Source organism: Staurois parvus, unplaced genomic scaffold (genome assembly GCF_062004578.1).
Source record: "Staurois parvus isolate SC_StPar_1 unplaced genomic scaffold, SC_StPar_1.0 ptg000570l, whole genome shotgun sequence".
Classification (NCBI taxonomy): Eukaryota; Metazoa; Chordata; class Amphibia; order Anura; family Ranidae; genus Staurois; species Staurois parvus.
In genome coordinates, this window is record NW_028318366.1 from 835,854 (window position 1) to 848,111 (window position 12,258).

At 44.4% G+C, this 12,258-nt stretch overlaps 1 protein-coding gene across 1 annotated transcript in view; it reads left to right on the top strand.

Annotated features, from left to right (window-relative positions):
• The window catches only part of LOC149450581 (uncharacterized), a 90,958-nt gene that overhangs the window by 62,952 nt on the left and 15,748 nt on the right, over window positions 1–12,258 (top strand). Inside the window, exons 3-6 of the mRNA XM_089691705.1 lie at window positions 631–1,881; window positions 7,835–9,063; window positions 9,683–9,921; window positions 10,588–10,646. Of these exons, the coding sequence (XP_089547831.1) occupies window positions 631–1,881; window positions 7,835–9,063; window positions 9,683–9,921; window positions 10,588–10,646 (2,778 nt within the window). The remainder of the gene's footprint in view (window positions 1–630; window positions 1,882–7,834; window positions 9,064–9,682; window positions 9,922–10,587; window positions 10,647–12,258) is intronic.

The window sequence follows — 12,258 nt, forward strand, 5'->3', positions numbered from 1 at the left end:
CCCCCTCCCCCCACTGCTATATATACACATAATATGGATTCTCTTTTGTTACACCCATTTCCTCCCAGCTGGACATTTTATATCGGATGATGTGATTGGAGCACAGACATTTACATGGTGATAATAATGTGATAACATCCTCCAACTTTGGACCCTTAAACAGAAAGTGATAATGAGGGAGGAGTCAATACCCCAATGATGGGGGTCTTCAGGATCAGTCCAGTCTTCATCTTGGTTGTTCTCCCCCCATTCTCACTCTCTGACCTCTGGTGGGGCTCAGCCCCGCTGTTCTTCATGACTAAATCATGGACTAAATAAGGAAGTGCAGTACTTCTTGTGTTGGGAAGATGGTGATGAGTGATAGAGGGGGTGGGGACCCTCGTCCTATAATCCCCTCATCACTGTCCCTCCTATAAAAGACAGTTCTGGTTGTTTCCTCACTCTCTAACTAAGGTCCATGAATAAAGAAATGACCTGGTAGGAGATCAGAGGAGCCATTTCCTAGTTCCCTTGAGGGTGGAATTGTAAGCTCCTCAGAGACCAAGCTGCCTGATGTGGGCGGAGTCCTGGTTTGGGGGAACCAATCAGCTCCTGTCTAGTAATCCTCTTTGTCTTTGTATTTTAGTCCATGGCCGGGAGATGAGGAAAACCTCCGAGGATTGTCTCACTTTGTCTCCAGACTGGAAAGTAGAAGATGAGGACATCACACAGTATAGTCCAGGAGAAAACCCGGCTCCCTCCAATGTCTATCTGGCACCACCCAGTGTAGATGGACCATCGGATGCCTCATATCCTGAGGACCCTCAGACTGTGCGGGACCCGGCCGGCCTTCCAACAGGGAAGAGGTTCTCCTGTACTGAATGCGGGAAAGGTTTCCAGTCTAAATCTGGTCTGAAAGGGCATAAAAGATTTCATACAGGGGAGAAGCCATATTCCTGTCCTGAGTGCGGGAAATGTTTTTCAGAGAAGTCCAATCTTTCCACACATCAAAGAACTCACACAGGGGAGAAGCCATATTCCTGTCCTGAGTGCGGGAAATGTTTTTCAGAGAAGTCCAGTCTTTCCACACATCAGAGATCTCACACAGGGGAGAAGCCGTATTCCTGTCCTGAGTGTGGGAAATGTTTTTCAGTGAAGTACAATCTTTACACACATCAAAGATCTCACACAGGGGAGAAGCCGTATTCCTGTCCTGAGTGTGGGAAATGTTTTTCAGATAAGTCCAATCTTTACACACATCAGAGATCTCACATGGCAGAGAAGCCATATTCCTGTCCTGAGTGTGGGAAATGTTTTTCAGTGAAGTCCCATTTTAAAAGACATCAGAGATCTCACACAGAGGAAAAGCCGTATTCTTGTTCTGAGTGCGGGAAATGGTTTTCACTGAAGTCCAAACTTGATTATCATCAGAGATCTCACACAGGGGAGAAGCCACATTTCTGTCCTGAGTGTGGGAAATGTTTTTCATTGAAGTCCAGTCTTTACATACATCAAAGATCTCACACAGGAGAGAAGCCGTATTCCTGTCCTGAGTGTGGGAAATGTTTTTCAGTGAAGTCCAGTCTTTACACACATCAGAGATCTCACACGGGAGAGAAGCCGTATTCCTGTCCTGAGTGTGGGAAATGTTTTTCAGTTAAGTCCTATTTTAATACACATCAGAGATCTCACACTGGGGAGAAGCCATATTCTTGTCCTGAGTGTGGGAAATGTTTTTCAGTGAAGTCCAGTCTTTACACACATCAGAGATCTCACACGGGAGAGAAGCCGTATTCCTGTCCTATATGTGGGAAATGTTTTTCAGTTAAATCCCATATTAACAGACATCAGAGATCTCACACTGGGGAGAAGCCACTTTCCTGTCCTGAGGGAAATGTTCCTCACTGAAGTCCTGTTTTCCTGTACATCAGGTATTATAACGGGGTAGACAGATCAGATGGGTCAGTACTTATTGGGGGGTGGAATGGGGAAAGATGGGGGGAGGGCTATGGCAGATGATAAGAAGGTTCCCATGTTACAAACAACCAGTGCAATTGGTACCATTTGTATGCAAATAAAAAATTCATGTGAACAAGGTGTCAGCGAATGGACAAGGTGTCTGCGAATGAACAAGGTGTCAGTGAATGAAGTGTTTGTTCACCAATGCCAGAAGTCTGCCAGCACAATAGGTGAGTTGGAAGGTTTGGTGCATGAAGAGAACTAGGATTGAATTGGTATTGCTGAATCTTGGCTTCATTCCTCACATGACTGGGCCATTCATATTCCTGGCTAGGTTCTCTTTCGGAGAGACGGGGTAATAGGAAAGGTGGTGGTGTCTGTCTCTATGTGAGAAGTGATCTCAGAGCGAGTGTGAAAGAGGACCTAGTTGATGGAGAGTGTGATGAGGCTGAAGTATTATGGGTGGAACTGCACATGGGGGGCGGTACTACAAAGGTCATCATTGGAGTTTGTTATAGGCCTCCCAGTGTTAATGAGGAGGTGGAGACTCAGCTCCTCCCACAGATGGAAAGGGCTGGGACAGTGATAATAATGGGGGGATGGTAACTACCCGGAAATTGACTGGAGTAATGGTACTGCAGGAACAGTTAAAGGCCAAAAATGTATAAACCTACTACAGGACAATTTTATGGTCCAGTTCATAGAGGCCCCAACTAGGAATGATGCTCTGCTGGACCTGGTCATCTCCAACCATGCTGAGCTTATTACGAATGTCCATATAAAATAACATCTGGGTAGCAGTGACCATAACATGATTTCATTTATTGTTACCTGTAAACAGTAAGCACAGGAAAAATAAAAATGCTCAATTTTAAGAGAGCTAATTTTCCAAGGCTGAGAGCTGCTCTCCAAGACTTAGACTGGGAGGGAATATTGGCATCGATGAACACAACACAGAAATGGGAGTTCTTCAAAAAGACTGTATGTGACCACACTGCAAAATATATTCCCATGGGCAACAAGTATAAAAGGCTAAAAGTCCAACCTATGTGGCTTACAGCCAAAGTTACTAAAGCGATAGATAATAAGAAAAGAGCTTTTATTAAATATAACAATGAAGGAACGCGATCATCGTTTACACATTACAAAGAATAGAACAGAAGATGCAAAAAGGAAATAAAGGAGCAAAAACTGAAAACAAACGACAGAAAGATATCAGGACGACCCCAAAACATTCCTCCAATATATGAATAGTAGAAAGGTCCGGTCCCAGCATGTAGGCCCTTTACAGAACCATCTAGAGGGGGGGGGACAAAGAGAAGGACAATGTATGAAATCCCTTCTTCAGCTCTGTGTATACAAAGGAGCATGGGGGGGCTCTTGTCCATAATGGGGGGTGGTACTGACACCCCCCAGATGATCCACATTGGCTCACAATTGATATGATCCAGAAATATTTGTACAGAATAAAGGTGAATAAAGCCCCTGGACCGGATGGCAGACACCCACGGGGCCTTACAGAATTCAGCTCTGTCATCTCACAGCCATTGTTTCTCATTGTTAGGGACTCTTTAATGACTGGCATAGTACCACTGGATTGGTGTAAGGCCAATGTGGGGCCAATATTTATAAAGGGGACAAAATCTTTCCCAAGTAATTATAGAGCTGTTAGTGGAACTTCTATAGTTGGGAAGATACTGGAGAGTTTAACCCCTCCCCCTCCTGAGGATTTACCCCCCTTCCTGACCACGCCTCTTTTTGCTTTCAGCACTGCACTAGTTCAACTGATAATTGCGCGGTCATGCAATGCTGCACCCAAACAAAATTTATGTCCTTTTTTTCACACAAACAGAGATTTCTTTCAGAGGTATTTGATCACCTGTGCGCTTTTTATTTTTTGCGCTATAAACAAAAAAAGACCAAAAATTTTGAAAAAAAACAATATTTTTTACTTTTGGCTATAAAAAATATATAGTAAACTTAAAGTTAGTTATAAATTGAGGCCAAAATGTATTCTGCTCCATGTTTTTGGTAAAAAATCCCAATAAGTGTATATTGATTGGTTTGTGTGATAGTTATAGCGTCTACAAACGATGGGAGAGATAATGGAATTTACTCCATTGTTTTACTATACAGCACTGCGCTAGTGTTACTGACAATTGCGCGGTCATGCAATACGGTACATAAATGAACATGTAACTAAACTCCTCTTTAAACATAGATGAATCTATCCCAATATACAATAAAATAAAAAAATAAATTGTAAAATAAAATTAAAAATCCCAAAAAATGATATATCAAACTAAATGTCCCAAAAAATAAATGTCCAAAATGTCTCTGTAAAGATGTCTTTCCAAATTCCAAAGCAAACTCGTATCATCTTTAATCATCCAGTATGGAAATTCCACAATTCTTTGTGAACCTCAAAAAAATAAACTTCTGATAGTGTATTACCTTTATACTGAACATACATGTAAAATAGTGAAAGAACCGTGTATCATGCCAACTGCATACCGTGAGCTCACACGTGAAAAAACAATTCCTCTACCAATATATCAATCTCTGAATATGTAAATACACTCGTGACAAGAATCAGAAGAGTGACCATTCCAAGTCCAAACGATGAAACGTGATCACCTCCAAATAGTGAGGATGGAGAATAACCCAAATCTCTAATAGTGAGCTCTACAAACTCAGTAATAGTGAACAATAAAGTGCTCTCCTCCAACTGGTGCAACAATGGATCATTCCCCTCTGGAAATAAATCCCAGGCTTTCAGGGGATAGTCGCACTCTCCAGGCTTCCTAATGTTCCTGTTGGCACTCTTCCATATTCCTCATCAGGTGAGATAGGAGACAATCAGCGCTATATAGTAACAGAAGTCAATATTTATTGAATATCTTACATTACAATTGAAGAATATCAGCTTCCAGCATTCAGAACAGCTCAGGTGTAGTCCTATGTATAGAGAACCGCATGTTCCCACTTCCAAAATGGCCACCACCACACTTCCGGTTTTGCGTGAGTGCATCAGACGTCACGTGTCCCAACATGTTTCATCACTTCCTGGACTTTTTCACAAGGGATCAAGATGTCTGAGAGGTGGTTCCTTATATTCTGTCCCACATCAAGGGCAGGAAATCGAATCCGCCATCTTACTATATGGAAAAATGGTGGCATGTATATCTTTATTCCCATTCCCTATACGAGCACTGCAATCCCTATACGGGCACTGCAATCCCTATATGAGCACTGCAATCCCTGTACGAACACTGCAATCCCTATACGAACACTGCAATCCCTATACGAACACTGCAATCCCTATACGAGCACTGCAATCCCTATACGAACACTGCAATCCCTATACAAGCACTGCAATCCATGTACGAGCACTGCAGTCCCTGTACAAACACTGCAATCCCTATATGAACACTGCAATCCCTATACGAGCACTGCAATCCCTGTACGAACACTGCAATCCCTGTACGAGCACTACAATCCCTATACGAGCACTGCAATCCCTATACGAGCATTGCAATCCCTATACAAACACTGCAATCCCTGTATGAGCACTGCAATCCCTATACGAACACTGCAATCCCTATACGAACACTGCAATCCCTATACGAGCACTGCAATCCCTATACGAACACTGCAATCCCTATACAAGCACTGCAACCCCTATATGAGCACTGCAATCCCTATACGAACACTGCAATCCCTGTACGAGCACTGCAATCCCTATACAAGCACTGCAATCCCTATACAAACACTGCAATCCCTGTACGAGCACTACAATCCCTATACGAACACTGCAATCCCTATACAAACACTGCAATCCCTGTACGAGCATTACAATCCCTATACGAGCACTGCAATCCCTATACAAACACTGCAATCCCTATACGAACACTGCAATCCCTATACGAGCATTACAATCCCTATACAAACACTGCAATCCCTATACTAACACTGCAATCACTGTACGAGCACTGCAATCCCTATACAAACACCGCAATCGCTATACTGTGATGGATTTGGTAAAATGCCTATTCTGTTTCCTGTTTAAAATTTACATTTTATACATATTTACTTTTATACTTTTTTATATTTCTAAATATATGTGTTGTGTGTGTATATATATATATTTTGTCTGCTGGGCTTTGCAGTCCTCCTTAACTTGTTTTGCTCAGAGCGATGCTCTCAACCCCTCCCTTCGCACTGAGATGATTTCACTTAGACTTTGGGAATGTGAGGGGAGTGAAAAGATAACGGGATGAGAAGCAAGCATCAAGTTTCTACATTTCTCCTATATTTCAACCAAGCAAAATGTGCCTTTTAGAATGTGACTGTATATACGTAATAGTGACATGTACTCTATTGTTCTCTATGTATAAAAGGTTAAGCACCGCCCTGCAATAAACAGAGATGAGATGATGTGAAGGTGGTTGTACTGGACAGTTGTCCGTGTAATTATTTTCCGGCGTGCACGCAATCCATATCTCAAAATTAGGAACAGCAGCAGAAATCCTACCCTGAGCCCGATTGTGGTTCTCACAACCTTTTTAGCTGGCTGCCCAACGAGGGGCCCCAGGTTCTGATCGATGGAAGGCCGCGTGAGGGACTGAGTGGCTGGCCGAGACAAACCAAAAGGGATTTGCGCACCCCTGAGAGTACGGTAGGTACTTTTTATACTTACCACTGTATGATTTGTTTCTGTCCAGTCCTAGCAGCCAGTCTTGTCGGCTTCCGGAGGTCATCTAGAGGCAGGTAATTTTTATTCCTCGCCTGGGGCTGTTTAACGAACCTGCCATTGGATCTCTGCTGACTGTGTATTTGTTCAATGTCTGTCGTCCTGTGCGACTGTGATAACTCAGTAGACTGATAGATAAGTTGCAATGAGTGTCCTGACCAGGTGAGCTGTGGGCCCCTGGAAGACGGAACCTTGCAATATGTTGCAATTGGGTGTTCGGCCAGGTGAGCTGTGGGCCCCTGAAGAGACGGAAACTTGCAACAAGCGTCAACGGACGGTGACTCGGGGTTGACGGTGTGAGACCCCTGAGGGTTTAGTTCAGCTGCTGAAGCTTCACGGAGCGAGGGGCGGCAGGTGTAATGTCCTGTTCTGAGTGTATTTGTGAATCACTGTTTGTTCTGAGATAAGACAGAAAGCAGCGGAATATGGATATTAATCTAATAGTTGCCCACGCTGCCTCTGAAACCGTTAGCTGAGACTACGGTGAAAGAACAGAACAGAGTGAGAAGTTGGGTGACCCAGAGAGAGGGGGAAGATGGGTCAGAAGATAGTCAAGCCACAGAAAGGATTAGTATGTGATATTGTAAAGAGGAAAGAAAGAAGTGAAGCAGTTAAAAAGTTATCTAAAGTAGCGAAAGTTTGTAAGCTGAAGGTTAGGACTGGCATAAATCATTGTAGGAACAGAGAGGAATGTTATGTGATAAAGGTTTGCTGAACGTGACAGAAGTTTGGAACAGGACTGGAAAAGTGTTGCATAAAGAAGGATAGTTGGAAGAAATTCAAGAAAATGGCAATTGTATAATGTATTTGTATCACAAAATTGTAAATGGAAGTGTGCTAAAACCACCTCCCTATGTTGGAATGTGGGGTGGAGGAGGGGAAGGACAGCCCTGCCCTTCATCTAACGCCTACTTTATGCCCACCACCCCAGCCCTGCCCAGTACACTTCCTGCCAGCAGCCATCTTGCTATACCTGTGTTGTCACTTCCTGCCCTGCCCAGTACACTTCCTGCTAGCAGCCATCTTGCTACACCTGTGTTGTCACTTCCTGCCCAGCCTGGTGCACTTCCGTCCGGCAGCCATCTTGGTACACCTGGAAGGCCTAAACAAGGAGTTTATCCAGTTCTCCCTGTTCTAAACCAGGATGGTTCCTACCACACTCCCGTTTTCCCCAATATGGAAGCATCACCTTCACAAGCCGGATACATGAATGACAATGTATTCGAGCTGAATGATCAACAACCGCAAGCAGGAAGGATGCCGATAGGTATGACTCCCAAACCTATGCCAGATGTCCAATTGAATGACGATGCATCTGAATGGAGTGCTCAACAGCTGCAAGCGACAAGGGCGCCAATAGATTTGACTCCCAAACCCACGCACAGTGGAGTACAAACTAAACAGGAACAGTACACAAGACAGCCCCGACATTCAAGATTACCGGAAGGGGCACCGGTAATGTGTGTCACTTTTACCCCATCACAAGCAGCGGCCTTAGTGACGAGTCTGCCTGACCCAGAGAAACAGACAATGCCCTTTTATCGCAGGGTAGTGCAGATACAAGAAACTTACTCAGCTGCTTGGAAAGACCTGCTCAGTCTACGCCAAATTAAAGCAGGACATATTTTCTGGCCGGTTATGCAGATGGCCTTCAATGATGCCTGCCTGACAAGTGTTATTTCCTATTCTTCAGGCGTGGAGTTCTGTGCCCAGCTCCATGACTGGGCAAAGGAGAAATTGGCGGATCAGACTACCACAATTCAAGACATCACCCAAGATAAAGGGGAGTCTGTGGAGAAGTATTATGCCAGACTCATACAGGCCTTTGATGATCTGGGCTTCTCTCAATATGAAAAGGCACACACACATATGCTCTCAACTGCTTTTGTCTCAGGGCTCAAAGAGGATATCAGGAAAGGTCTGAGGGTGATGGTGGCCAGAGGTATAGAAAATCAAAAAGGAAAAAACCAGCGCCCCTCATGGTGGTCAATGACGAAGATCCCACCTAAACTCGTCCACCACCATTGCCCAATATCAGGGAAAGGATCACCTGTTATAACTGTGAAAAACGGGAACATTTTAGAAGAGAATGCAGAGCCCCAAGATATCCCAGGCAAGACAGAGACCCCCGGGAAGGGCAATGCGAATATCAACCACCACGCCCCAACTCTCGTTAGGAAATGGGCAAACCCGTGTCACCCCTTATGGGAGTATTTTCAAACAAGACTGGGGGACCGTGTAGCTGTAATCCAGGATATTCCCCAACCTAAAGCAGCTAAACAACTGCATGCCTTTCTTGGACTTATATCCTACTGCAGGGCATGGATCCCTGATGCATTGGTCCTTATGCAACCACTCTATGATGCTCTCAAGTCTGTGCCATTTACCTTGTCAAGCGAGGCCCGGGACAATTTTATTCTGCTGAAGCAAGCAATATCCACCGCTCCTGCCTTGAGACTTCCAGATTATGAGAAACCTTTCAAACTGTGTCAGAAAAGCAAGGTCAAGCCACGGGGGTCCTAGCTCAAGAACATGGAGGTCAAACCAGACCCATTGGGTACTATTCTTGCCATTTGGACCCCGTAGCTAGAGGTGGTCCTTCATGTTTAAGAGCTGTCTTCGCTGCTCAAGCACTGTTGGACAAAACTTCAGACCTCGTTTTAGCACACCCCCTACTTCTTCTGGCACCGCATGACATTGCCGCCATCCTGAATCAGGTACAACCCCGACACCTGTCCACAGCCAGACATCTACGGTTGCAAATCTCCCTCCTCATTCCTGACAATGTGACCCTCCAAAGGTGTCTTACCCTCAACCCAGCCACTCTTCTGCCATTTTTCGAGGGGGGAGAAGGTGAAGGTGAAGAAGGAGACCCCTGCACTACTCCACATGACTGCCTTGAAATGATGCGTATGGAAACACACATCTCCCTACAGTGAGTGAAATTCCTCTGGAAAACCCTGATTACACACTTTTTGTGGATGGCTCCAGATATGCAGATGAAAGAGGAAAGTACCACACAGGTTATGCTGTGACCTCGGAATTTGAAATTCTACAAGCAGGAGCATTACCACCAACTTTATCTGCCCAGGAAGCAGAGCTTCAAGCCCTCACTACAGCGTGTAAGATGGCAGAAGGTAAAAGAGCCAATATTTACACAGACTCAAGGTACGCCTTTGGAGTAGCTCATGACTTTGGTATGATCTGGAAAGCCAGAGGCTGGAACACCGGTAAAACACGGCCCAGCCATCAAGGACTTAATGGATGCACTGCTCCTGCCTGACCAAGTGGCTGTCTTGAAGGTTAAAGCACACGGTAAACTGAATTCTCAAGAGGCCAGAGGGAACCACTTGGCGGATATAGCTGCCAAAAGAAGCAGCGAAAAAACCAACAAAAAACGTCTGAGGTGGCTGAAGAGGAGAGTGAGACCTCAGTACAGATACTTTTGGCAGTACAGGTGAAATCTGACAAGCAATACCTGATCTCTATGCAAATAGCTGCTTATACAGAAGAAAGGCTGGAATGGATTGATAAAGGAGCAGACTATGATGGAGAATTGTATTCGATGAAAGGAAAAACTTGTTTACCAAAACATATGTATCCAGCAATTGTCCAATGGGCGCATGGACATGCACATCTCTCTAAGAACTTAATGAACTCGTTGATCAGCAAGTATTACTGGGCTCCAGGGATAACCACCTTAACCAGAAATTACTGCGCCTCGTGTGTAGTATGTGCAAAATGCAACCCGGGGAGGACGGAAAAGACACTGCAGAAACATCTGGCAAAACCCCTCTATCCATTACAGGGGATACAGATTGATCATATACAGATGCCAAAAAGTGGACGATATGAATATGCCCTAGTGGTGGTGGACATGTTCTCTGGTTGGCCAGAAGCCTATGCTGTTACAAACATGACAGCCAAGACCACGGCTAAGAAACTACTGAGTGAGGTAGTCTGTAGATTTGGGGTCCCAGAGGTGATAGAGAGTGTTCAGGGTCCAGCCTTCATAGCAACCCTTACAAAAGAGATTTGGACAGCACTGGGGGTTGAGTTGGCCCTACATACCCCATATCACCCTCAAAGCAGTGGGAAGGTAGAAAGGATGAATGGGACTCTAAAAAACAGGATGCTATAGATGGCCCAAGAGACTAACGTGACTTGGCCAGACAGTTTTCCCATTGCTCTGTTTAGTGTCAGACACACCCCCCGGGGGAAACATGCCCTGTCCCCTTATGAAATTTTGTTTAGCTCAGCCCCCCAGACTTGGCTGTTACTTTCCGCAACAGTTGCAATTACAATCTGATGTGTTAATTGATTATGTGACTGCATTATCACGTGAATTAACCCGTATCCATGTCCAAGTGTTTTCTCCATTCCAGATTCTGAGTCAGATACAGGAATTCACAGCCTATTACCCAGAGATTGGGTATTAGTAAAGACATTTATGAGGAAACATTCCCTTGAGCCAAGATATGATGGTCCATTCCAAGTTCTGCTGACCACAGCCACTTCTGACAAGGTGGCCGGGAAGAACACTTGGATACACGCCTCCCACTGCAAGAATGTCCCAAACCCTGAGGAAAAGGAGTCATCTACACCATGACAACTATGTTGTATATCCTTTTTCTTATAAGTCTGACAGAGGCTCAACAGGTGGATATCACCAAAATAGGTGACACCACTATATTTTGGTACAACTCATCCAACACTCATGTAGCTATTTTCACCTTTGATTTCTGTAGTATAGATCCCATGTGGTGCTATGACCATAACCTATATGATCTTGACATAATGAGCATGTTCCGATAGTAGTGACCAGGTATACATATGTGTCATGGATGATTACTGGGGACCAAAAGATTAGAACCAGATTGGAAGGGATTTGGACTGGTGAGTATGCTCTTGCAAAGGTCATTATGCCTCTCCATATCCTAACAGAAGATACCCCTGACACATACACTGACTCAGCATCTAGGCACAGGAGGAAGCGGACAGCTCCCTCCGGAAGTTTTGACCCACATGTGTATATAGATGCCATTGGAGTCCCAAGGGGGGGTGCCTAATAAATTCAAAGCCAGAGACCAAGTAAAAGCAGGCTTCGAATTTCTGATCCCCAAAATAACTGTTAATAAAAATGTAGATTGGATAGATTACATATACTACAACCAACAGAGGTTTGTGAATTACTCCAGGGATGTCCTCCAAGGAATCGTTGACCAGTTAGCCCCTACATCCTACATGACATTCCAGAATAGGATGGCTCTGGAAATGATTTTAGCGGAAAAAGGAGGTGTCTGTAAAATGATAGAAGGAACCGGAACATGTTGTACATATATTCCTGACAATACTGGCCCGAATGGTAAGGTTACTCTGGCTATAAAGAAATTAGAAGATCTGTCAGTGGAGCTGAAGAAGAACTCAGGTATCACAGACCCGGGGATCAATATTTTAGCTGGATGAGTGGGTGGCAAAAAGTGCTCGCCCAAATAGGGGTAACTGTACTAATAATTCTAGTTCTTTTAGCCCTGATTGTATGTTGTATTCTATCATTTGTAAAGAAG